Here is a 27,472-nt window from a genome sequence, read left to right as displayed (position 1 = left end):
TACATTAACTCTTAACAGACTGCAGGTTTTTCTAGAAATTTGTCAGCGACTGGGGGTCTGTTACTTGGCAGGGCATAACTTTGTTAAATTACAGTTTTATATTGAGTGTTATACATCAATTTGTTTGAAATTGAAAGCTCTTTCAATTTATCTATGTTTGAAATCATTTTAAAATATATTTTTTCTTTTTAAAGAAATAATTATGTCATAAATTTTTTTTCAATAATTAATTTTTTTTAAAAATTCACATTCACAAAGTAGACAAAAAATAAATAAATAAATATATGATAATGATATTTACATTTTATTAAAATACATTCAATTCTGTATACAACTGACAAAAATGAAGTTAATTCATTGACAAATAAATTTTTTACAAATTTTTGAAAACAATAATCATTTTCTAGAAAAATGATGACATCGACATGATTTTTTACTAGTTAGAAAATTATTATTTTTTATTTACTTAAACATCAAAATTATATTATAAACTATCCAGAAATAGAGTAAAACTTGTTAGTTACACATCTTATTATATAGTACAGTGAGAAATAGAACAAAAAAACAGGATTTTATAGTAATTTGTGGTACTGAGACAAACAGTTTCTTTCTTTTTGAAAACATAAAAACACATCACACACCTTGCATTTAACACTAGTTCTTCTAACTATTTTTTCATTACTGTAACATAATTTACAGTTCCCTCTCTTATCCATAAACTGTGGATCCATTGCATGCTTAAAATGAACAGAGGGCTTAGACGCGATTGGTACAGGATCATCAATACCTATATCTCCTAACTCTCTAATTAATTCTTCAGTAAAATTAAGTTGGCCATATCTTGTGGGTCTATTCAGCTCAGGTACATCTTTATTTTTATCCCTCCAGTCTTGAAAAAGAATATAGGAATTAACCCTAGCTATATCTAACATATGAAAAAAAATAGTCTTCCAATATTTATTTGTTTTACGAAGTACATTATATTTATTAATTAGCTGGTCACTTTTGTCAACACCCCCCATGTATTTATTATAGTCATGTACAATAGTTGGTTGATTCACAGTCAAATTTTCAAACTGTCCATTCGTTTTAGTCCGTCGTTTAGCTGTTACACTGTCATTGGCATCATGAATAGTCGACATTAATGATATGGTCTTATTGTCTCTCCACTGAACTGTCAATAACTGTCCATCCCTGATCCATCTCATGTCTCCCCTTTTAGATTTTTTTTCAAAATTTTTAACATCTTTTATAGCATTAGGAAAACCTTTTCTGGTCCTAAGAACAGTTCCACATGCTCCAATCCCTATAAACCAAAGATCTTTTAATAATTGGACACTAGTATAAAAGTTATCAAAAAAAAGCCTATACCCTTGCCTAGATATAGATTTAGTTAACTTCATCACCACCCCATAAGCTAATCCAAAAGGGCCATTATCCTGTTGCTTTCCTAAATATATATCAAAATCATAGGTATACCCACTTAAAGAATCAGCAAGGATCCACAGTTTCATGCCCCACTTTGTTGGCTTGTCTCGAATGTATTGTCGAAATGCATATTTACCTTTATTCCGAACCATTCTTTCATCAATAGAGACATTTTGATGAGGTTGGTAAAGCTTTATACATTTCATTCTAATGTATGTCGTTAACATTCTCACTTTACAGAGTTTATCATTGGGATCCTCTGTAAGTGGATTTGACACTTTAATAAAACACATTATTGCCTTGAATCTGTCACGTGACATAAAGGCTCTTGCCCAAAGTCCATTGTATAGAGATTTGGTTGACCAGAATCGCTCAATGTTGGGGACCTGAACAATGCCAGCATACATGATAAGTCCACAGAATCTGTAGAATTCGTCAGGGCTTAGTTCATACCAACTCTGGAACACACTTGGTTTCTGCAGTCCATGTTCAGTTGCATAGGTGTTGGTGTACTGACAGATTTGCAAAACAATATACATTGTAAAATAAAGTTTAAAAAAGTCAATAGCTCTGAAAAATTGTTTAGCAGAGTCTCGTGTCCTAACTTGGTCAAGCTGTATACCAGGGACCCTTTCTGGAAGAAAGCTTGCTGGGGCCTCTGGCATAGTGTCCAGCACATCATAGCCATAGTTTCTGTTGATATACAAAAAAAAAAAAAAAAAATGAGAAAAATTGACAAATGTACTTTGAAAATACAAAATTAAAAAACTTGAGGACTAGATTTCTAAATTTAAAATTATTTACATTTGTATAATTATTAGATATCAACAGCTGACAAGCTACAAAGTGTAACAAAGGCTTGAATCAGCTGATCATGTAAACAAAGATGACTAGCATAGATGAGCTTATCAGAAGGCTTGATATTTTTCAAACTAAATATTTTTTTATGAAATAAAACAATGGGATTAACTAATAATTATTAAAAGAACAGAACAATTTCAATTACACATTGAAACGTTTTAGATATCTAGATCAGTAGATCTAGATCTAGACGATCGGTCTTGCTCTAGCCTAGGTCTAAAAATAATGGTTACTTACACGTTTGGCTGTGTCGCATTCAGAGTGCTGTTGGGAGGAATATTCTCTTCATCTGAATCATCTGAAGAGTCAATGAGTTCCCAGACTTCATCATCACTTGAATCTACATCAGTTTCAGGCTGATAATCCGAATCTGAGTCCATTTTCGGCTTAGTTTTAGCGAGCGTCAACAAGCGTGTGGCTTTCTAAAATCCAAAATGGCGTCGTGCCATCGTTCTCGTATTTACGTTTTTATAATGAACGAGAAATAATATATAAATAGAATTTTTTTTGCACCAAACTATTTTATCTTCATTATATTTCATAGGGAAGCATATTTCATTTAAAAAAAATAATTTTTAAATAGTTTTATTTGTTGTCAAAAGTATGGTACACCAGAGTACCATTTCTTTGTTAGCCGTCTGCAGGGAGTTAAACCAACGTGGTTCTGTGTTGGACTGATTATTTTTATAAACATTTCAGTCAATTTGAGCATCGTAATAGCTAGAAAATTAAATTCCCGTGGAACTTTTTCTTTCTAGAAATCTGTTAATATCATATTTTCTTTATTCTCAGGCATGCTTTTTCTTTATTTTTTTTTTTTTTCTAATGGTGAAATGCGCCATTGTAATTGTTCAATGCGCATGCACCATAGGTTGGCCACCCCTGCCCTAGGTGAACTGAGTAAGGTGGCCCCAAATGAAATAGAAAAACAAAAAAGTTAAGACAGAAAAATGCACAATTGAATAATATTATAAACTGTTCTGTGTCTATATCTAAATCATCAAATAAGTTAAATTCATATAGCGCCGATAGCACTACTGTGCTTCTTGGACGATTCTTGACTAGACTAGAACATTCAGGGCTGATCTGATGTATTGTAATGGATTTTTGCTAGGCCCTTCTTTTATTTATTTATTATTATTTTTTTGCAATAACAACTATTAGCATTTATTAAATCATTATATAAACATTTATTATATAACATGCATAGGAAGCACCTCAAACTAAATAGGCACCAGTGGGTTAATTAAAGCTAGGTCAATTATACGATACACTAAAATATGTTAACCAATTGTCCATCTTGGCCTGTGACAAGAGGCATGACTGAAAGTGATATGCTAAATTTAAAATTGCGGGGCCATTCGCCCGTAATTATAGATCTAGAGATTGGTCTAATTTAGATCTAGTGACTAGTCAATCTAGATTAATCTAGAAGTGTGATGACTAGATATATACTTAATAAAATACTCTAGATCTATATTAGATATAATTGTTTTTTCTAGCATCTCGATCTAGTCTAGACCAGATCTCTAGAATTTTAGTAATACTAGAACAGACTAGGTAGATCTAGTCTAGAACTTTGCTACTAGACTATATCTAGATTCTAAAATTTAAATTTACTAGTAACTGTTGTGACTCACAGATTTGATGGCCTTAATTAAAAAAGGGAAATCGTCTTCTTTTAAATGTATATGTATAATACACTTGTCATAAATAATCGATCGCGCAAGTGCTACACATTTGGACTTTTTTAGGTAGACAGGTCTGCTCTTTTAATGACTATGATCTGGCTGTTGACTTTAAATTTATTTCATTTTTTTCTTTTATAATTTTTTTTAAGGACTGAAATTCCACGAGTAGAACGTCAGAGGTAAACTATTTTGTTCTGTGAACAAATTTTATATTTTGTAGGGTTTAAAAACATGCTTATTAAATAAAGATAAATATAAAACAACATAAAATAAGCAACTTTGCAAGTCTTTATTTCATTTATATTTATCAGAGTTAAACTAAATAGTGAATGAAATAAATTTCAGGGAGCCTGAATTAACTCCAGAGGAAAGAGATATAAGAACAGTATTTTGTATGCAGCTTTCAGCTAGGATCAGGCCAAGAGATTTGGAAGAGTTTTTTTCTTCTGTGGGAAAGGTATGTTTTGTTTTTATAAAATTATATCTGCCTCCATTTATTTTTTTTTATTAATATGAATTTCATTTTTTTTTTTTTTTCATTTCCCTAGGTGCGTGATGTTAGACTGATCACTGACAATAAAACTCGAAGGTCCAAGGGTATTTGTTATGTTGAATTTGCTGACCCAGAATCTGTTCCTCTAGCAATTGGCTTGTCTGGTCAAAAACTACTTGGTGTACCTATCTTGGTTCAACCTTCACAGGCAGAAAAGAACAGAGCTCAACCAGCAGCTACTCCCACAGTTCAGAAGCCTAGTGGTGGACCTTTAAGATTATATGTAGGCTCATTGCATTTTAATATTACTGAAGATATGCTTAGAGGAATTTTTGAACCATTTGGAAAGGTACTTTGTATGTATATATATGTGTGTGTATATATATATATATTTATTTAAAAACTTTATATTTATAGTAAGCTTTAAACTTATCTATAAAAAAATGTGAATTTTGATTGACATTTTTTTTTTAGATTATTGATATCAAAATAATGCGTGACCATGAGACCCAGAGATCACTTGGTTTTGGATTCATTAGTGTAAGTACATTTATCAAAATATCTAGATTTTATAAGACCTTTGTAATATTTGTTTAATATTCAAAAGAATCATTGTCTTTCATAGTCTATTAACTTTTTTTTTATAACACTTACAGTTTGCTAATGCTGATGATGCTAAAAAAGCCCTTGATCAGTTGAATGGATTTGAATTGGCTGGTCGACCAATGAAAGTTGGCCATGTAACTGAACGCACAGCTGAAAATGGACAGGTTCCTGGGCAAGGACAGCTAGACACTGATGAGATGGATAGGGCTGGCATTGATCTAGGGGCTACAGGAAGATTACAGCTAATGGCTAAATTGGCAGAAGGTGCTTTATTCTAATATTTGCTTATTTACAAAGCTTATATCATTTTCCCCTACACCCAATCTCAATCAAGCTGAAATTTTGCATAATTATTTCTTTTACCTGACAAAACAAGAATCAATTTTTAAAAGTTAACCAATTAATTGAGAAAGCTAAATGGATGAAGTTGCACTAAACAAAACTCTTGGCAAAAATATTTCTAATTGTACAGATTTAGTATGTTCTATGTTTTTCTTGTTTAAAACTTTATTTATTTATTTCAGGAACTGGATTTCAAATTCCACAGTATGCAGCAAATGCACTTAGCAGTTTGACCCATGCAGGAAGTACTATTGGCGGATTGCCAATTACCCCTCATGCAGCTCTTTCAATCCAGGCTACTACTGCTAGTGCTGTTGCTCAGCACGTGTTGGCTGCTCCTCCTATCGCAACGCAGTGTTTTATGTTATCAAATATGTTTGAACCTGCAACGTAAGATTTTTTTTTTCTACATGGATATTAGAAAAGAGCATAAATTAGTATATAAAATATGAAAATCATCTAAATTTGTTTTTAATTTCTTGCAGTGAAACAAGGATTAACTGGGACCAGGAAGTTCGAGATGATGTTATAGATGAATGTAACAAACATGGAGGAGTACTTCACCTTTATGTTGACAAAAATTCACCTCAAGGCAATGTGTATGTTAAATGTCCTAGTATATCTGCAGCTGTTGCATCTGTTAATGCTTTACATGGGCGGTTTTATGCAGGTAAACTTTGGCTATAGAACCACATTTTTCTCATTACACATAAAATACAATTCCTCAAGAGTAAATAATGTCTACCCAACTCTAATGAGTACCTTGGAAAATACTGGCACAACCATAGAAATAACCATTTTGTTTGTAAAGTCATAATTTGGTTAATAAATTATACTGGCCTTAACTTTTTTAATGTGAAATGAAAATAGTGAATGCTGTTTCATTTTAATCTGGCATGGGCTTGTGCAATTCCATAAGATTTCAAACATCAGCAATGCAGTCGAGTAGAAACACATCACATATCTATATTTCAAGCATAAAGGTTGTAAATAAGAAGTAGACTTAAATTTATGTTAGGGCACAAAAGTTTCAATTCGTTCTGGATCTATGGGTTAGGCATGTCTTGGATAGGCTTAGTTGTATTAGGTAAATGGGAAAGCAGATGAAATTTTTAAATTTCAAATAGGTGCAGATTGAAGTTATATATTACACATTACAAAAACTAGGTGCATTTTTTTTTAATGTGATTTAGCTTCTAGGTAGATTTCAACTTTGCCATATAAATTATGGTAGCATGTCACATCATTGAACATATTAAAATAATTATTATTTTTGACATATAAGTGAATTTTTTTCCTTACTAATTTTCAGGTCGTGTGATTACAGCTGCTTATGTGCCCCTTCCCAATTACCACAGTCTTTTTGCAGATTCTGTCAGAGCTAATCAACTTCTAATGCCATCTTCACAAGCTCTTTCGGCTTCTTATCAAACGGGATTTATGGCCCAGCCACCATTACGATAGCTATTTTTATCATAAAAATAATTGAGCTTTTTGTTTTTATGTTATAACTTTGACATTAAGAAGTGAATTTTAACATAATTTATTTTTATTAAAGAACTTTTGCTTCTGTATTCCTTAAAGCTATGTTCCTCTAAGCAAGAGGCCATTTTAGATTGCCTTCTGAGCCTAAGTTAATGATAGATGGTGCATAGTGATGGAAATACTATTATATAAGACATTCAGAGGTATTTATAGTTACTTTATAAAATTTGTAATTGTTAGTCGATGCATATATTGTTTTCACTGAAAAATACATACAGGAAACAATTTCCAAGCTTGAACTTGACAAAAATCAATTTACTTTCTATCATAATAGTTTTAACAGTTGCCTACAGGTACTTCATTGTTTAAATACTATGCTACAATTTAAGAAGCAATGTCTTTTTGGTTTTCTGTGTATAGCTTTTTTTTTTAAATAAATTACTTCATTCAAAGATAATTCTTGTCAGTATGAAAAAAAAAGTTTATTTTCTTAAAATATTTTTGTCAGAGCTAAATCTAAGATATCTGTATTAGGTTATAAATGAGTGTCAACAAAAATGATTGTGTGCCTGTAAGTCACCAGATCAACACTTAGGTAACATTATTTTAATGCTTAAACATGTGAAGTGTGTATTTTGAAAGTTTATTCCTTTATCAAATCTTTTATGAATCTGCACATGACTGAAATGTTTTGTTTTTTTTTAATCATTCAAATAGATGGATAAATGCATTTGTTAATACGTTTGATAAAACATATACTTCATTATCTACAAATGAAATTGTGGTTTTGTGTGTGTGTGCAATATTGGGGGTGAATAAATGTCCTGAATAAGTTTTAGTGTGGAAACATTCAGCAGCCCATTCTGTTGTAAGCCTTAACTACTGGTTATTTACTGATGTTAGGCGTATTATTAGAAGCTTTTAGTGAAGCTCACATCCCTTGGCTATTATCTTTGGATATATTTGGAACTGTACATAGTTAATTAGTTCACTCATTGAATTTTCTTATTGTGTAATGATCTGTTGTATTTGAATAATGTGAACAGAATAAATACATGCTAATGAATAATCATGATTTCATTGTCTTTATTACCGGTACTTTAGACTAAATTATTCAGTCATTCCTGATTGTGTTCTGTCCCTCTATCTGTAATGAACTCATCGGTCCAGGTTTTATTTTCAGTATTTCCCCAAAAGGCCGCATAGAACAAAAAAAAGACTTACTTATTTTATAAAGCATATTTTCTTTCTTTTTTCCTAATTCAACGTATTTTTTAATTTGCCTGACGTCATGTAATATTGTATTTTCATTTCTCCTTCGTTAAATACACAGTTGAAATATAGTACAACACTAAAGGCATCAAAAAGATAAACCTAGGGTCTTTTTCAAGAGAGCAATTATTATTTTGATTTCCCGCATGTGCGTATGTAGATAAGACTCTGTATCACAGTCTTTTCTCTAGATCAGTGGTTCCCAAACTTTTGTCTCGTAGACCCCTTGTCATGTTTTCTGGTTTTCCGTAGACCCCCTACTTAACTTGCATTGCATTTTTGCAAATTCATCAACATTTTTTTAAAACAAATTTCTAACTGTAGTGAGTTGAAGAGTGAAAAAGTAATTTAAAGCTACACACTAAGTTATAGAGATCTATTTTTTATTGATAAAATTCACATTTAATATTTATTATTGGAATCACCAAACACAGTGGAATTTTTTTTTTTTGCATGTCTATTATCCGTTGCTACTTATGTTTCGTATAGGAATTTATTGTTCTATGAAGTAGTCCTCAAACATTAACATATTAATTAATTAATTTGCCTTAATGTATCATTGAAGAAGTTTTCGCAAACAGCAGTTTCTCGTGTATTTCTTATTTTTCACGTGTGGCTTAAATATTGGGTGCGCAGAACTGCTTTAACTGACAAGAGAAGGGGCGAAGGTGAGTAACTGCGGCGCCTAAATCAGTAACTTCGAGCAAGAGGGACTCATTAGCCTTGGCTTGCAGATTACCTAGCAGAAGGAAAACTAAATTTAAACCTCTGCTGCCTTGCAGCTATACCCGAACATGGGAAAGGTTTATCGGGTCAACCCTGTTAGAAATAAGGAATCGGCGACCCTTAGGGAGTTTGCAGCACACAGCGCTACACCCTGTCAGAGCCCGCGACTACTACTGTATACCTATATGTCATTAGCAAAAAATTACATAAGAAACTTTTAATTTTATAACTCATGCCACCGATGTACCCTTGAACTATATTGTTGCTTAAAGAAATTCTTTTAATAATATCATATGTAGGTTTGTGTAAAATATTATTTAAAACTACAACGGCTGCTAAAATCAATGTTTTACCTATAGCGTTTTCCGTATTTCGCTATAAGTAAAAAGATATATGATGACGAAGAGATAATTTGTGGGTCAATTCTGAACTTTATCTTTGAGTGTTCGAAAGTTTTTCAAATCTTTATCTATTTTCTCAGGGTGGCATCGCCTCAAATGATCCTTCGGCTGAATTGGTTTCATATCGGCATAAAAAGTATTAAAAAGGCACTTATTAGACAACCGCTTATTTGACTAGGAAGGAAGGAATCCCAATTTTAAATAATCAACGCTGTATAGTCTACATTCTTTTTGTTAAACATTAGTTATGTGTAGACAAAATTAAGGTATTGAAATAAGTATTGAAATTAGATACAACAATTTTTCGTTTCAATAGCAGGATAAATATTTAAAGGATTAACTGAGGTACAAACTTTGAAGCCTACCATTTTTATATCATTCTGTTCTAGAATAATGATAGGCCTACTAGGACAGAAAGAGTGGTCTTATGATACCGGTACCGGTAATTAATAAAATCATGTCAATTTCTGCGATGAGTGAATATTTTTTTAATATAGCTTATGGTATAGTAATATAAAATATATCTTGAGCTATAAAAACAAGTCGATTATTTAAATTCATAAGCATATAAATAGCAACAGTGCTGAATTTACCTATTAGTAAGTAACATAAGCTAAAGCTTAGGGCTCCCACTTGCTGCAGGGCCCCAATCCATTGTAATATTTCTATCATTTTGAAGAACAATAAAAGACCCCATGCATAGGCCTATATCAAATAACTTAAACCTTATCAAGTCTAAATCCGGTCCTGACTGATTCCTGAATAGCAATTTTTATGCCAAAGTGTCACAAATGTAGGCCTAGGTTTGGCTGCATGGAAAAAACAGGTTTAAACAATATGAAAAACCATTATTGAGGAAATTGTGGGGAATGATGAAATACCGTAAAGAACTGAGTGGATGGCTTACAATAAATTCCATAATTATGACTATTTTACAACCTGTTTTCGTCTTTAAATTCTAACTTTAGGAATATGGTAAATATATTTTTTAAAATCAATATAAATGGTCAAACGTGTGTATAGATAAAGACCGGGTACTTAAAATAAGCTAGTAAAAAAAAAGTACACAGATTTTGTGTATAAGACTCGTCAAAGAACGTATTGTGAATGTGTATATAATGTGTTTCATAACCCGCATCAGGTTTGATCCCAACTCTCCGTATTTTGTATAGTTTAATAGTATTTTTTTTTTTAAAAGTTATCTTCAAAATGCAAACATGTATAGTATTAATAATAAGGCTAGTTTTGTCTTCGAGTCTGAAGATTAATAAGGAATGCAATATTTCCCGTGGATACGCAGCCCCAGCCGTGAACTACATTATTTGCCACATGCAGCGCAAGCATAACCATTCTCCTTTGGTCGAGATTTTCTTTTCGCCGTCTGTGTCTGTCCTCGGCAGCGGATTTTCTTTTGGTCTCAAATTTGTATCCCGCGGTCTTTGTGAGTGACCTCCAACTCTTTCTGAAGCCGAATGCAACCAGCAGGTGCTATCACAACCTAATATAAAATACTTAGAAAGGCACATACAAATGCTTCTTTTTCCCTAGTGACATTATAGGGCATGGAACAGGCTGTCCGAATCAGCCAGGAAAATCTTATCTTACCAAATACAGACGTTAATTCAAAAAAGAAGATTGCGTCCTATCTAGTCATGCATATTAACCAATGACTTAAATTCTGCCAAGTCATTGGTTTTCCTGGTTGGCTCATGCAACCCATTTCATGCTCCAATTTATATATATATATATATATATATATATATATATATATATATATATATGTGTGTGTGTTGTACGCACGTTTATGCATAGGGTTAGGGTTTACTGGGCGTTAGGGTTAGGGTTTGGGAAAAAATCGCCCCCCCCCCACTCCAAAGCTCTGGATCCGCTAGTGCAAAGGATCCACTTGTGGCAGAAAGTTATAGAATTGCACTCCAAACGTTAGAAAAGGACAGCGAAAATAACATAAATGATGAACATTGGGACATAATAAAGCATGCTATCAAAAGAACAGCAGGGAGGTAATTGGGTTTAAACAAAAGAACGAGAGAATGGGGTGGTATGATGATGAATGCAGATAAATTATAGAAGAGAAAAACAATGCTCGGATGATAATGCTACAGAGAGAAACCAGAAACACTAGACAGCAATACAATGAAGCAAGAAGAAGGGCCACAAAAGTTGTGAGAAAGAAAAAAACGGGAATGGGAAAAGTCCAAGATTACTCAAATTGAGGAACTAGCAAAGGAGGGAGACATGAAAGGAATGTATATGAAAATTAAAGATGAAAAGAACGGATTTCAAGCTAGATCCCACATGTGTGAGAACAAAGATGGTCAGCTTCTTACAGAAAACAGCAGGGTCATTGAGAGATGGGCTGAATACTTTGAGGAGATCCTAAATACTACTGAAGATGGAGACAATGGAGAATATGAACTGCCACATGGAGGACCAGATCCCTTAGTGAACCCACCAACACTCACTGAAACATCAGAAATATTTAGGACCATGAAGAATCACAAAGCACCAGGAGAGGACCAAATTACAGCAGAACTAATTAAATATGGAGGAAAAGACTTACATTCCCAAATACACAGACTAATATCAAGAATTTGGGAAGAAGAAACAGAATGGGAAAAGGCTCTTATAACCCCAATACACAAAAAAGATCCAGGCTAAAGTGCTGTAATTACAGAGGAATATCTCTACTAAATGTGACTTATAAGATCCTGTCTAGGCTTATAATTAAGAGGCTTGGAAAATATTCAGAAGAAATCTTAGGTGACTACCAATGTGGTTTCAGACCCAATAAATCCACAACCGATCACATCTTCACACTAAGTGTCACTAAGATGTATATTACTAAAAAAAATGCCATGAATACAACATACCTATCCACCAACTCTTTATAGACTATAAAATGGCTAATGACAGTATCAGAAGGAAATATATATATGACACTCTACAGGATTTGAGAATATCTAACAAGCTGACAATAATTATACATATGACATTAAACAACTCAAAAAGTAAAGTCATAATACAAGGAGAACACTCACGGGAATCCTATACTCTTAAGCGAGCAATTCTTGTATATATATATATATATATATATATATATATATATATATATATATATATATATATATATATATCCTATACTCTTAAGCGAGCAATTCTGGTATGTATGTATATATATTTATATATATATATATATATATATATAAATTTTATTTCAAAAACGGCTCTAACGATTTTCTTTAAAATTTCAAGGTATGTGCATATTAGTGAGAAAAAAATTCTCAACTCATTGGCCACATCGGGAAAACTCGAGGTCGACCGTTATATCGGTTTGAAAATGCCTCATTATCGAAAAATTAATTTTGGCTAGAATGTTTTATGAATGAAAATTTTCCATGACGTAAACGGGAAAAACGCTGCTTACGTCACTAGGCTTACCGCAGTATACTAAAATAACCCTAACCCTAACCCAAGTTTGCGCCATAAGCTGGTCTTTTAAGGGTTTCGGTGTTACGTCGACCACTTTTTAGCTCACCAAAAAAGACTGCCTTTGGCATGCGTTCGTCTGAGATTCGTCTCCCATACAGGATACTGCTCTGTCCAGCGTAACTGTCGGACTTAAAGAATTCCCTCTATACAAAGGCCGCCGATACACATTTGAGACCAAAAGAAAATTTGCTGCCGAGGACAGACGCAGACGCTAAAAGAAAATCTTAATCGAGCACCGCGGACAATGGTTATGCTTGCCCTGGATGTGGCAAGATATGTAGGTCACAGCTGCAATCCTCATTATTATTTTGCTGGTGAATTATTACCATGTGTTCATGCTTCAGTGTCTACCTCTCCTGTACCAAAACAAAGGAAATGGTCATAACACAGCTTCTCTACGCCTTACTTGCTCACACTGAACATGATATCCATCTAGCGGTCAACGAGTTTGCGTACACTGCAGCCTCTTTTGATTTAACTATAAACCTCGGTAAAAAGCTTGGAGTTAGGGCCAGGAGAGATCTGAATGGATGGATGTGTAAAAGCAGGCCATAGCACCACTAGGATGGATGGATGGCAAAAGCCGGTATGAACTTCTTATAGTCCGACAGTCAGGCTGGGCAGGGCACGTATCCCGTATGGGTAACGAGCATATTGTTTGGCGTAACAGAGGTGCCCCACGGAAACGTTTCTTTAGAAAACTAATGCCATGATTTAAGTCTAATAAGAAAAAATGAGCCATTTTACTTTGTCACTAAGTGCATGTTTTACCCTATAACGTAGAGAAGTTACATTGCAAAGACTTTCTTCCAAGCCAATAATAGGCCTACAATAGTTTTACGCAAAAGATGGATTGTAAAACTAAAAGACGGACGTGAGCTGTAGTTTGTCTAGACTGTAGGGGGACTTAAAAGACTTTAAATTTAATCGACATGTACAATTAGGCCTACAATTAGAACTAACAGAACACTAAAACAACTCTTCAGATTAGTAGTCTTTACCCGATCGTTCATTTTCGTAATTACAAGAATATTCCCAAAATGACTTCGGGTATATAACCTTTCGAAATTATTTAACAGAACGAGGTTCGGCCACCTGGTACAAAAATATTCTCAAAATGACTTCGGGTATATATCCTTCCTTAACAAATTATTCATCCGAGCGAGGCTCGGTCACCTGATATATATATATATATATATATATATATATATATATATATATATATATATATATATATATATATATATATCTTTTATTTCGAAAACGGCTCTAACGATTTTCTTTAAAATTTCACGGTATGTGCATAATAATGAGAAAAAAATTCTCAACTCCTTGGCCACATCGGGAAAACTCGAAGTCGACCGTTATATTGGTTTGAAAATGGCTCATTATCGAAAAATTAATTTTGGCTAGAATGTTTTATGAATGAAATTTTCTATATGACGTCAATGGGAAAAAAACTTGACACCGCTTACGTCACTAGGCTCACAGCAGTACACTTAAGACTTTTCTTCGCAAACAAGAAAAAGGTTTAATGATTCAATTGGCGTAATTAAACATTTGCACACCATCTTATTGTACATTGATCCATTATGAAACTATGGAAGAAGAATAATGAAATTAAATATCTTTATGTATGATTAGTTATTGTGTTTTAAAGGCTTTAAAAATTGTTTACACTTTAATTGTGTACACACGTAGGTAGCTTTTACTTTGTTATTATTTTGCTGGTGAATCATTGCTATGTGTTTAAGCTTAGAAGTCTACTGTCCCATACCAAAACTTAGGAAATGGTCATAACACAGCTTATCTATGCCTTACTTGCACAACCATTGCAGGGCCGGCCCTAACATTTGCGGGGCCCTATGTCAAATGGATTGCGCGCGGACCAGTAAGGGTAGGGATAAGGATAATAAGTGAAAATAAAGATTTTGAATTAGAAAATTAATTCGTATTTGCATTACATTTTTATCACGCTGCTGCTTTTTTTGGTTAACCTATAAACCTCGGTTAAACAGTAGTCATGTTCCAGAAGTCACCCAATAAAACCTACTCAGCCCAAAGATCACCGCGCATACATCCCTTAAAGTGGTAGATAATTTCACATTATCTGGGAAGCGTAGTATCAAGTGACGCATTGCTTTAAAGAGAGGTTGATATGTGATCATGGATATGCGTGCTTTTGGACGCCTCCAAGCGAGAGTGTGGCGAAATAAATCGCTCTGCCTGTCTACAAAAATCAGTGTCAACCAGTGATTCTCTCAACCCTTCTATGTGGATCTGAGACATGATTACTGTATAGAAAGCAACTAAGACTTCTTGAACGACTTCACCAAAGACCGCAATACAAACAGCGATATTCTTGCAAAATGGTATGAACTTCTTATAATCCGAGAGTCACGCTTTGCAGGGCACTTATTCCGTATGGGGGACGAACATATTTTTGGTAATCTTTTTTTTTTTAAGTAAGCTGAAAGGTTGTCGGAGTAACAGAGATGCCCCACAATAACGCTTCTTTAGAATACTAACGCGATGTTTTTAAGTCTCTTAGGAAAAAATGCGAGATTTTACTTTGTTACTAGGTGCACGTTTTACACTATAACGTTGAGATTTTGCATTACTGATGATTCTTACTAAATCCATAATAATAAGGCTTGTCTTCGAGTCCGAAGATTAGTGAGGAATGCAGTATTTCCTGTGGCTGCGCAGCTCCAGCTGTGACCTACATATTTGCCACATCCAGGGCAAGCATAACCATTGTCCGCAGGTGGTCGATTTAGATTTTCTTTTCGCCGTCTGCGTTTGTCCTCGGCAGCAGATTTTCTTTTGGTCTCAAATGTGTATCCGCGGCCTTCGTGAGTGACCTCCAGCTGTCTCGTTCGGAGGCCGCATACAACCAGGTGCTTTCTTCTATGTCAGCCAAGGAAAGTTGACGCCTGGTCTTTGAAGCGTTTCCGTGGGGCGCCTCTGTTACGTCGACCACCTTTTAGCTCACCAAAAAAAAAAAAAAAGACTGCCTTTGGCATACGTTCGTCTCCCATACGGGATACATGCCCTTCCCAGTGCAACTGTCGGACCATAAGAAGTCCCTCTATACTGTCCATACCGGCGTTGGCAAGGACATCGCTGTTTGAAGTGCGGTCCTGCCACCGTATGTCCATGATGGAGCGCAAGCATCTTTGGTGAAAGCACTCAAGAAGTCTTAGTTGTTTTCTGTATAGTGTTAGAGCCATAATGAATTTATAAATTGCAATATTAAATGTCAGACTTTCTTCCAGGCATATAATAGCACAATAGTTTTTTGGGGGGACTGTTGGGGGGACTTTCTATTCTAATCGCCATGTACAATTACATTGAGAACTGACAGAACGAAAAAGCAACTCTTTGGATTGAGAGTCTTTACCCGATCGTTTATTTTCGTAATTACAACAATATTCCCACAATGACTTTGGGTATACATCCTTCCTTAACAGATTAATCATCCGAGCGAGGCTCGGTCACCTGATATTTTAGGATTAAACGAGGATTAAGACAAGGTGACTCACTTTCTTGCATGCTGTTCAACCTGACACTGGAGAGAGTTATAAGAAATATACATATAAACACAAGGGGAACTATTACTAATTACTTCAGGAGAGAAAACACGGGTCCACAACCAACAGGTACAATATACAGCCAACCTCTACAATATCTTGCTTATGCCGATGATATTGCCTTATTAGGTAAAGAATTAAACCTCTGACATTGCCAGAGCCTTCACACAACTAGAAGAAGCATCTCCACCAGCAGGACTTGAGGTCAATGACAGTAAAACCAAGTACATCACAATGACAAGAGACAATCAAACAGAGGGACAATATATCAAAATCAAAGACCACGAATTTGAAAACGTCCAAACTTTCAAATATCTAGGAAGTACAATTGATTTAAAAAAATGACCTACTAACAGAAATAAAGGAAAGAATAACAGGAGGCAACAGAGCATTTTATAGCACCCATCATTTACTTAAGAGCAAAACAATTTCAAGGAAAACCAAGAAAATAATATACAAAACCATAATAAGACCAGCAGCAATGTATGGAAGTGAAACCTGGACACTGACTAAGACATCTGAAAATTTACTTAATAGATCTACTTGGGAACGGAAAATTCTTAGGAAAATTTATGGTGCCATACAGGATGAAACCAAGAGATTTATCAATTATATGAAGACCCACCAATAGTGACCGAAATAAAAAAAATAGAGCAGGTCACCTTGAAAGAATGTCAGATAACAGAGGAGCGAAAATCGTATACAGACAAAAAACCAAAAGGCAAGCGACCCAAAGGCAGACCCCGAATGCTATGAATTGATGATGTGGACGCAGATCTGCAACAGCTTGGGGTTAGGGTTAGAGCGTGGAGACGAAAGGCCCAGGAGAGATCTGAATGGAAGGATGTGTTGAAGCAGGCCAGAGCCCTCCATGGGCTGTAGCGCCACTGGGATAAATGGATGGTATAATACATGGGCGTAGCCGGGGGGTGGGGTGGGGTTCAACCCCCCCCTCCCCGAAATGAAATCCCCCTCCCCCGCAGGGAGGGATCGGAATTTAGTGACTGATTTTTTGCTTTGATTTTGTTTATTTTAGGTGAGATTTTAATACTAATAAACCATCACTTGCCCTAGCACAGCAAAGGAGGTTTTGAGTTTAAAACCGGCCCCTACCAGGGGTTTTTGAGTTTAAAACCCCCTACCAAGGGGTTCGAGTTTAAAACCCCCTACCAGGGGGGTTTGAGTTTAAACCCCCCCTATCAGGGGTTCTCGCAGTTAAATTCCCCTTTTCTATAACATAAAACAAAAAAAAAAATGCAAACGACAATCCCCTAATTTCACGAGCACAGTTAAGGAAGATTTTGATTTTTAACCCTCCTCCAAAATTCACGATAAACCCACTCTTCAATATAAAAAAAGAAAATTACACACTCAAAATTCTATGAGCGTAGCCAAAGGGGTTTTGAGTTAACCCCCACCCCCTCTTCAGTAGGGTTCAATACCCGGTATAAAAAAACGCAAATTACGCACTCAAAATGTTATGAGCGTAGCTAAATGGGTTTTGACTCAGTTTTGAATTTAAACCCCCCTTCAGCGGGGTTTAAAGCTAAAAATACCTCTTCAATATGAAAAAAAAGTAAATTATGTACTCAAAATGTTATGAGCGTAGCTAATTGGGTTTTGACACAATTTTGAGTTTAACCCCCCATCCTTTTTCAGCGGGGTTTGAAGGTAAAAAAATACCTTTTCAATATTAAAAACAAAGCAAATTATACACTCAACATGTTATGAGTGTATTCAAAGGGGTTTGGAATTTAAAATCCCCTCCAGTGGAGATTAAAGCTAAAAAATACATCTTCAATATAAAAAAAAAAAAAAAAGAAAATTACACACTCAGAAATCTTTGAGCGTAGCCAAATGGGTTTTGAGTTTAAACCCCCCGCAAGCGGGGTTTGAAGCTAAAAAAAAAAAATACATTTTCAATGTAAGAAAAAAGCAAATTACGCACTCAAAATGCTATGAGCGTTGCCAAAAGAAGTTTTGAGTTTCAACCCCCTTTCAGAGTGGTTTGACGCTAAAAAAATCTCTTCAATATAAAAAAAAAAAAGCAAATTACAAACTAAAATTATTTGACCGTAGCCAAGACAAATGGGGGTTTTGAGTTTAAATCCCTCTCCTACAGATGACTTTTTAAAAAGTTTAAAACCCCTCCAGATGGTTTTGAGTTTAAAATCCCCCTACAGAGCATTTTGAGGTGGAAAACCTCTATCTTCAATATTATTCTTAAGCAAACTACAGATACTAAAATCTATGACCGTAGCTAAATGGGGTTTTGAATTTAAAAAAAACAACAACATAACTCCAGAGATTTTTTAGCTTAAAACCTCCAACAGATGATTTTGACGATAAAACTTCACTTTTCGATATAAAATCTAAAGCAAACTACAGTCACCTAATTCCAAGAGCGTATTCAAGAGAGGTTACACATTTCTACCAGTGGCAGGGCTCAATTAATAAAGTGCAGTGAATAATCATCTGCCGAAATTAAAAAAAAAACAACAACACTTAATGTGGCTCAACAAAGACAGATTTTAGAAGTCAGTTATAGAGATCGGGTGTAAATCAAGGAAATCCTATGCCGCACTGGGAGTCGACCTCTTAGTAAGATTGTGACAGAACGTCGCATGAGGTTGCGGGACATGTATCCGACAAAATGAATTAGGCATAAGAAGAGTTGCGATGACATCCTAGTAGAACTTAGCGTCACACATTCATGGAGGTCCTCAGAGCAGGCGGGAAGAGGCTTCAGACATTACCAGTGACAGATTTTTGTGGAAACAGCTTGACGGCAAATGCGCCGAACGGCGCGGGAGGGTCTAAGTCAGTAAGAATAGCACATTAGGTTTTTGAAATAAAACTTTCTAATAGCAGGAAAATGCACTGTAGATACCTCAGAATATGCATTTTGTTGGCTTTCAATATCAGAAATAGTGCTTGGCGGCGGGGCGGAGCGCTGGGGGAGTTGCTATAATAGCGCTCCCCCAGACCCCATTGCTAACAATGGCGGGGGGTCTACTATTTTGCCACTAACTGCAGGAAGAACCTATTCTAGGGCACAATAAACGTCTTCCGAAAGAATGATGGGTCAGAATGTAATAAAGATTATATATACGCACACACACATACATACATACATATATAAATATATTTTTTTTCTTTTTTCGGGGGGGGGGGCGGGGGTGGAGAAAAAAAATCCCCCCCCCCCCGAAAAAAAATCCTGGCTACGCCCATGGTATAATATAATGATTTTTTCTTGAAAATTGATGGGACTTCTTTATTAGTCTTTAACTTATTATAAGATACTCGACTTTAGATATTGTTTCGGTTCGTTAACCTGAGAATACTTGCCTATAGATAGTAAAGTATTTTAAAAAGCACTGTCACTGCGTAATATGTTTCGTTTTTAGAGTCCTGAAGAAAGGGAAGCGAAAGAAGAAGAGTTACACCGAATACAGCACAACTGGTCGATAGGATACTTTTCTAATCTAATCTACTTTTTCTAGATATAGACTAGAATAGATTTAGTCTATGCTAATTCTAGATCTAGATTAAATCTTAGATTACTTAGACTAGATTTAGAGTATAGATCTAGACTCTAATATTAATAATTTAAATTTACTTTCGACTTAGACTTACTTAGTGAACTTAGTCATTTCCATTTGATTTAGATTTTTAACATTTTAGATCTAGATGTAGTCTAGACTCTATAATAAAAAAATTAATAGTATTTAGAGTCTATAAAACTATCGACTATTACTATTAGACATTTACTAAATCATTTAGTGAGACTTATCAGTAATACTAATAGTAACTAATAATAGTAATAATAGATCTAGTAGTCTTATTCTTAACCAGAGACACTAACTTAGAGTTAGAGTGACTAGATCTATTTTTATACGTGTCTAGCATTCTTGAGTGACTAGTGACTAGACTCACTAGAGTCACTAGAGTAGTAGAGAGTAGTCTCAGTAGTGTGTGACTGTCTAGAATCTAAATAATAATAATTTAATATAGATAGAGTTCTAGACTTTAGTACTTTAGTAGTTGAAAAGACGAAAGTCTCTGTATCTGACAAGATCATCAAGTGACACTAGTGACTAGTGTAACAAAGAATTCAAAGATGCTTATTAAAGTAAAGGTATACTAATTATTATAAATTTCTTCTTTTAAACTTTTAGACTACATCAATTTTTTTTTCAGTAAAATCTAGACATTTCTCAAAACAGCTTGGTATGCTACTACTTACTACTAGTATTGTTTTTAGATTTAGAGCTATGTTAAGTATTTACAATAATTTACATTGTTAATGATTGCTTTGACTTCGAGTCATTGTAGATTGTAGTAATTCTAGATCTGGGTCTAGCTAGAGTCTAGTGTCACAGGGACACTAAAAAAAAAGTAGGCCTACTGTATCTATGTCTATATACAGACTCTCAAGCAGACTCAGCAGAGTTAAGGGCTATATGAGTATGATTGTGATGAGTATGATTGTGATGAGTATTTGCTATGTAATGAACTAATATTATGTTAGTCCTGATTTGAAATTTAATTTAAATTATAAGAAACTAATTTTAGATCTAGATCTAGTGCAAACCTGTATTTTTTAGAAAAAAATAAGCATAAGTAATTCTTACAGTTACAGTGTATAATATTAATATTGTACAGTACAGTATTGGCTGTTTTTTTTTATTGGACATTAAACTGTTATGTTATTTTGGAGCCCTGAGTTGTCAAGTTCTTTGAATTGGTTGTTTCATGTGGTGCAGTTTGCAGAGAGCCTGGATAGTGAGAAACGTTACAATATCAATAGATCTTGTTGTATTATTAGCATGATAAAGACAAGGATAAAAGTGTAGATCTAATTATATTTAGAATAAGATCTAGATCTATGGGAACCTAATCTTGGTGAACCATTTTTAGTGGAAATTAGTTGTCATGACACTACACATGACACCTGCTCCCAAAACATATTACATACACACACTCCTACCATTAGGAAACACAAAATCAAGCTGTAACCATTTTTTCACTATTTAATTTTTATAGCTCTGTAATAGTTATACCTAGTCAAAAGTTTATTCAATAAACTCCACATCCCTTGGACAATAAAAATTAAAATTTTGTATCGCTACTAGACGCATAATATAATTAAAACTAAATCTGATGGTCAGTTAGGGTTAGTATCTCTTTGTACAGAACATATTTTTTCTTGGCTATATTTACAAACTCTTTAAAATAAAAAAAAAAAAAAAAAAAAAAGTCATCCAATCTTTAAATTGCTTCCTTCAAGTCATTTTCTTTTTGCATATAATATCTGAAATTAACTTCTATTGGTTACAGTACAGGAAGAACTTCTCTGGTTATTGATTCTTTGTCATTATTCCTATAATCAGAGACTACCTCTCTATTTGTCACTTCTACCTGGCTAACCAATATTTAGTAGTTTCATCCTTATAATACATGTCCTCCTTCTAATATTCATTATTCAATTTAAGTACAGCAGATTGTTATACTAGATTTTATTTATAGAAATCATAAAATTATATGCCTATTATAAGAATTTAAATTTTTTTTTTTTTTTTAGACTCTCACAGGAAAAGAGGTATGTATGTATTTTATAAGTATTATATATATATTATAGATACACTAGCTGATACCCGTCGTATGCTATGGTTTAGATAGTTGGTATGTGTATAATATGTGTTATTTTTTGCCATGAACATTCTTAAACCCCTCAATAAAAGAGTTCAAATTACAACGCTCCACGACCCACAACACAATGTTCTAGCCCTATGTCCTTTTCTTTAATCCTTAAATTGAACAACCCACAAACCCCTATTATAAAGTATGCACAAGCACTTTTTAGGCCCATTAGTTGTACCCTTCCATCTCCCTGCACTATAATGCCCCTCACACATACACACAATATTTTCACATGAAACGCCCCTTCCTGCATAACAGTTTGAAAGAAGAAACATGACTATTCACAACTTATAACACCCTTTACATATTATTTTTTATTTTGGATCTAGCTCTAGAGAGGCACCTTGTTTAGAATAACCCATTGTATCTTTTTAATGAACATGTGTATATCACTTTAATTAAACATTTTTACATCTATCAATTATACATCTCTCTCCCAACAATAAATGTTTTGGTCCTTGTACATTCAGGGAAACAGCCAGTATTGCACACATTTTGTACCCATAAATGATAGAAGTAGAGTAGAAATTTTATTATCCAGATTTATTGAGGACGGTGTATGTCCGGATAATCAATCATCTGGATAACCCAATGCAGAATACCGGTATTATAAAAGGACCATTTCACTAGCTTTTAATTTGCACTTATATTCACTGTGACAATTTTTAGGAGTTATAATTGTTGATCTAGAATTAAGGACTTCTTGTAGAACTAGATCTAATAGTTTTAAAATTGTTTTACACATTATCTACACCTAGAGGAGAATTACATTAGATATCTAGATCTGTGAAAAAAATATACATAAATAAAAAAATGGAAAGAAAGTTATGCACCATAAAAATTGCTTAAGCAGAAGGAATTATTGTTTTGTACCTTTGTACTTTAGACATTTAAAAGTCAGCTTTCAGATACATATAGAAATAGTGCGGTTTCGATCTTGAAAATATTTAGTTGTCCTAGTCTTCATTTAAGTAAGAATAGGATAAATTTTCATCTTTTATCATCCATGGCAAGTGGGAGAATTAGTGATTATGAGTGAGTGAGTGGTCAGGATTAAGAATTTTTTTGTTGTGTATACGTTACCGGAAAAGTGCGAAATGCAGGCATTCTACAGAATGATTTTCCATTTCCTATGTTACCTAGGTATTCTATAGAATGACTAGTTCTGCATCAAGCAAAGTAGAAAATTTCTTTTTAGAAAGATATATTTATAAATTAAATATAAATAAGTGAAGAAAAAAACACTTATAAATAACAGGATTTCTCAAACACCTTTGTAAGCCTTTTGTCATTTAGACAATATGTCCTGTCTTTGTCTTAAGAGCATCTACCTTGTGGCATTTAGCTTATTGCTTATTTGACAAGTTAACACTAACCACCGCAGTTGTACATAAGTTTACTAAACTAGTAAGCAAGTCATTACTGATTAGTCGAGATTCTTTTTTTTTCTTTCCATGGCTTGTTTGTCCAACTGGATCTAGTTTGAAATTTTTGCTTTAATGATGCACAACTCATCAGTCAGTCACTTTCATGGGTTGACAATTAGTGATTTTTAAGATAATATCAAGTTGTATTCAGAATTATCCTTTTTTTCTGTGGCATTTTACGTCTCGAGAGACGATCTTTTCCCTTTGCAACTTCTTGTGTGACTAAAGAGGCCAATCCTAAATACACAGCTGCGGTCGCAGGTTGGGCATTTTCACCCTTCTTTCTGCTTCTGTTGTGTATGACATCTGCACAAGACCCTTCCTTTATGCTCTCTCTTCATATGGATCTATCCAGTGCCACTTTTTTCCAGCTACTAGTATTGATTTTGAAGAGCTTCATGTCGCATTTGCATACATCCGTATACCGTAAAAAGTGGGCGACCAGCGGCTCTCCTGCCTTCAATTAGATTGCCATACAGAATGTCTTGTGGAAGTCGACTTACTGGCATTCTACGAACAAGGCCAAGCCAACCAAGGCATCTGCTGCTGATAACAGAGCGGATGTCCTGGCACCCTGCTCTTTGTAGCACTTCCTCATTGGTTATTTTATCTTGCCACCTTATCTTAAAGATCTGCCTTAGGCATCGGAGGTGGAAAACATTCAGCTTTTTTTCCTGCCATGAGTAGGTTGACCATGTTTCACTTCTGTATAGCTAAATGCTCATCACACAGGTCCGGTAGACTAAGGCTTTAGTATTGTTAGTGAACAATATGTTGTCCCACACTCTTTTCTGCAACAGTGACATGGTGCCCATTGCTTCGGCTATCCTGTTGTTAATGTCTTTATCCAGTACAGGATTGTTGGATACGATGGAGCCAAGATAGCAAAAGTGATCAACAATTTCTAGTGGTTGGCCATTAATGTTTACTTGAGGTGCAGTATTTGTGTTCTGAACTAGTATCTTAGTCTTGCTTTGACTAATATTTATTATTATCATTTTTTTCCTCAATGATAAATAAAAGTGCCTGTGCTGCATGCAGGTTTGACTATATCTATTTTGTACCTGCTATGAAAAAATAAGCAAAATCAGATAATTTATATATATTTATTTCAGATTGAAATTGACATAGAGCCAACAGATAAGGTAATTTTAAAATAAATTGTTTTAGTGATTTTGATATCAATTTCTTTTCCTCAATACATACATCAGCTCGCAGAAACAAAATACTCCATTATCACTTCTTTGTTTTTTATAAACATTCTTTTTGCATTTAAAAAAAACAAAACAAAAACAGCTATTATAATGTGTAACAAGTTTTATTTTTGCTTTTATAATTTTTTTTAGTTATGGTAAAGTAAGCACTCGACTGCCAAATATTGCAGGTTTGAGTCCTAGCTCTCATAAGAGATTTTCAGTTGTAGATCTAGAAAAAAACTTTTAATTTGTTTTCCTTCAGGTTGAGAGAATAAAGGAGAGAGTTGAAGAAAAAGAAGGCATTCCACCTCAGCAGCAGCGTCTCATTTTCAGTGGAAAACAAATGCAAGTTTTCTTTTTTTTTATCATTGTATTTAACTAAAGAATGTACATTTGATCATATTATCATCTCTGAAGCAAATGATTTTTTCATTATGAAAAGGCTTCTTTCATATCCACATTTTAAAAGACACTCTTTAAGAGTATATTGCACACTAATGTGAGATTGCAGCCTGGCGTCTTGAGCGTGCACTGCAGCAGGGGAAATACTTCTTCTGCGTTCTCAGTTATTATGTTGGAGGTTTCTTGTAGGACTGGTCCAATACCGGTATCTGTGATGAACTGTGCAGTATATCAGGCAACTCTCCATATAGTTTTTGTTCTATAGGGGTGTTTTAGGGCCAGTGTCTTGTTCAGGCCTTTTGATGGACAATGCAATTTTAAAGAACATGGTTGGCAATATCTGGTGACATTCCCAGATAGACAGACAGAATGATTTACTTTGTAAAAATAACCCTCTGTCTTAAATGTAAACCTTGCCATCAACATTTGGTAATACTTTTTTTGTTATTTGTTAAAATTATTTAAGTTTATTTTTTATGGAGGGGGATGTTTTTTTTTTTTTTTTTTCATCCTTTGCTAGAGAAACCATAAAAAACTGATCATATATTTCTTTTAACATCTAAAAACAAGTTTATCAAAATGCTGGGATTACCTGATTGGTAAAGGTAAAATTGAGTTATAAGTAAATAAAACAATTTTTTAGATGCTTATAATTAGAAAAAATAATGTGACTAGCTTTCTTTACTTTTTTTATGGTTGTACATGTGTTGAGAACTAGGTTGTTGCTTACAATTGATACCCTGCTCATTAACCGTTTGCCAAAGAAACAGATTACCCTCACATGATCTGCCCTATAGATCACAAGGTCTGAAAGGGGAACGTTGTTTTTTTTTACAATTGATTACCATAAAACCTTCTATTTTTCATAAGCACAGTGTTTAGTGTATTGGCTTGAGGAAGCTTGAGCACTCAATTTCTAATTCAAGTCATACAGCATTCACACAGGTACCCCTCCCCCCCCCTCCAATTTTGGTCTCATGATTCCTGATATAATTTTGTATTTAAGAAAAAATTGTCCATGATTTTTTTCACTATAATTTGTTTAAAATGAGTTGCTTGTCTTTTATTTTTAGGAACGATGAGAAAACAGCAAGTGACTATAAAGTAGCTGGAGGATCTGTGCTACATCTTGTTCTTGCTCTACGTGGAGGTGGAGATTGTTAAGTTAGCTAACAATATCAGAATATGGTTAAACAACTTATCAAAGTTATTTGTTTAAATGTCAAAAACTGAGTAAATCTTTTTTTTTATATATATATATAAAAGGAAAAAACAAACAAATTTGGAATTAGTTTTGAAATCTAAATTCATTGTAAATCAAGTACATATGTATGTAACATACTTCTGTATATATACATTATGGCAGTGTTTGAGAAGTAAGTTATGTATTCAGATCTATGATAAATTTTTCATCTTTGGTAAAATAAATTGTTATCTAAATAACTTTTCCTCTTTCTCTCAAGATCCATCTTTTTATTGAAAATGATTTACAAAGGTCATGGAGTATATTGTGCTAATTGTGAGAAATCAATTGCAAAATCTTGCATGATAAAGAGTGAAAGATGTTTGACTTGTATGTTTATCTGTCTTTGCTTACGAAATAGATGTTTTGCTGTTTTTTTAATTAAGAGTTTTTATTTTATTAAAATGTTGTTTTTTTCTTTTTGAATAAATAAATTGTTTAAAAAATTATTTTTTAAAATTCATTCACAAATTTTGATACAGTGGTTCAAAGGAAACTAGCTTTTCTAAAAAAAAAAAAAAATAAAAGCAACTTAATAGTTTTGATGTGCCATGCATTTTAATTAAAATGCTGAGCATAGAAAATAGATTTCTACTTTCATAAATGTTTTTTTTTTTTTTTTGTATTGTATTTACTGATTGATAGGAAGATTCTATGGATCTGACTTTTTCATTATAGCAGTTAATTTAGTACCAGTAAAGGTCCTTGTGTTGCATAATTAACGTTTGGTTTTCTAAAGAAGCTACATAAGTGCCTGCTACTATTTTAGTGAAAGGTAAGCATTTGAAAAATGAACACAATAAGTTCTTAACAGTCATCCATTCTTTAAGTTCCTGTTTCCATTTTTAAGTGATTTTAAAAACTTGGTGGCAAATTAATCTAAGCTAAAGAAAAATGAAACTTAACTGATTTTTCCTCAGGGTTGACTCTCGAAGCCTTTCCCATGATTGGGTATAACTGCAAGGCAACAGAGGTTCCCTCTCCTAGGTGGGTAGCCTGCCATGGCTAACGAGCTCCACCTGCCAGAACTTACTGGCTAATGCGCCAGTTACTCGCCTATGCCCCTTCTCCTGTTAGTGAGAACAGTTTCTCC

General features: G+C 34.0%; 3 protein-coding genes across 8 annotated transcripts in view; 2 read left to right on the top strand and 1 right to left on the bottom strand.

Moving 5' to 3' along the window:
- Positions 1 to 7,975, top strand: part of LOC106074316 (RNA-binding protein 39-like) — a 31,817-nt gene extending 23,842 nt beyond the window's left edge. For all 5 annotated transcript variants that reach the window (XM_056034737.1, XM_056034735.1, XM_056034736.1 and 2 more), the window contains 8 exons: positions 4,130 to 4,159; positions 4,326 to 4,437; positions 4,529 to 4,822; positions 4,948 to 5,013; positions 5,130 to 5,343; positions 5,604 to 5,811; positions 5,907 to 6,091; positions 6,734 to 7,975. In XM_056034737.1, the coding sequence (XP_055890712.1) occupies positions 4,130 to 4,159; positions 4,326 to 4,437; positions 4,529 to 4,822; positions 4,948 to 5,013; positions 5,130 to 5,343; positions 5,604 to 5,811; positions 5,907 to 6,091; positions 6,734 to 6,885 (1,261 nt within the window). In that variant the 3' untranslated portion in view covers positions 6,886 to 7,975. The remainder of the gene's footprint in view (positions 1 to 4,129; positions 4,160 to 4,325; positions 4,438 to 4,528; positions 4,823 to 4,947; positions 5,014 to 5,129; positions 5,344 to 5,603; positions 5,812 to 5,906; positions 6,092 to 6,733) is intronic.
- Positions 573 to 2,669, bottom strand: LOC129927207 (piggyBac transposable element-derived protein 4-like). Its single transcript, XM_056034741.1, has 2 exons — positions 2,527 to 2,669; positions 573 to 2,121 (listed from the first exon to the last, which is right to left on the bottom strand). The coding sequence occupies exons 1-2, from the start codon at positions 2,667 to 2,669 to the stop codon at positions 573 to 575; spliced, it is 1,692 nt and encodes a 563-aa protein (XP_055890716.1).
- Positions 7,976 to 19,736: 11,761 nt separating the features above from the next.
- Positions 19,737 to 26,828, top strand: LOC106062706 (NEDD8). Of its 2 annotated transcripts, XM_056036849.1 has the most exons (6): positions 19,737 to 19,871; positions 20,423 to 20,546; positions 21,993 to 22,010; positions 24,654 to 24,683; positions 24,997 to 25,079; positions 26,210 to 26,828. In XM_056036849.1, the coding sequence occupies exons 2-6, from the start codon at positions 20,529 to 20,531 to the stop codon at positions 26,298 to 26,300; spliced, it is 240 nt and encodes a 79-aa protein (XP_055892824.1). In that variant the 5' UTR covers positions 19,737 to 19,871; positions 20,423 to 20,528; the 3' UTR covers positions 26,301 to 26,828. The 2 variants fall into 2 exon arrangements, with proteins under 2 accessions (XP_055892824.1, XP_055892823.1); XM_056036848.1 differs by lacking the exon at positions 19,737 to 19,871 and having other exon boundaries at positions 19,915 to 20,546.
- The last annotated feature ends 644 nt before the right edge of the window (positions 26,829 to 27,472 follow it).

The sequence above is a fragment of the Biomphalaria glabrata genome, chromosome 7 (genome assembly GCF_947242115.1).
Source record: "Biomphalaria glabrata chromosome 7, xgBioGlab47.1, whole genome shotgun sequence".
Classification (NCBI taxonomy): domain Eukaryota; kingdom Metazoa; phylum Mollusca; class Gastropoda; family Planorbidae; genus Biomphalaria; species Biomphalaria glabrata.
Note: the sequence above shows the minus strand (reverse complement) of the source record. Positions and strands in the feature narration are given on the sequence as shown.

Excerpts from the sequence above, each read along its gene's own strand:
- LOC129927207 (XM_056034741.1), bottom strand. The coding sequence starts at position 2,669 with ATGGACTCAGATTCGGATTATCAGCCTGAAACTGATGTAGATTCAAGT. Across the intron at positions 2,122-2,526 it reads AATGCGACACAGCCAAACGT|AAACTATGGCTATGATGTGC; the intron begins GTAAGTAACCAT and ends GTATATCAACAG.
- LOC106062706 (XM_056036849.1), top strand. Across the intron at positions 24,684-24,996 it reads ACATAGAGCCAACAGATAAG|GTTGAGAGAATAAAGGAGAG; the intron begins GTAATTTTAAAA and ends GTTTTCCTTCAG. Across the intron at positions 25,080-26,209 it reads ATTTTCAGTGGAAAACAAAT|GAACGATGAGAAAACAGCAA; the intron begins GCAAGTTTTCTT and ends TTTTATTTTTAG.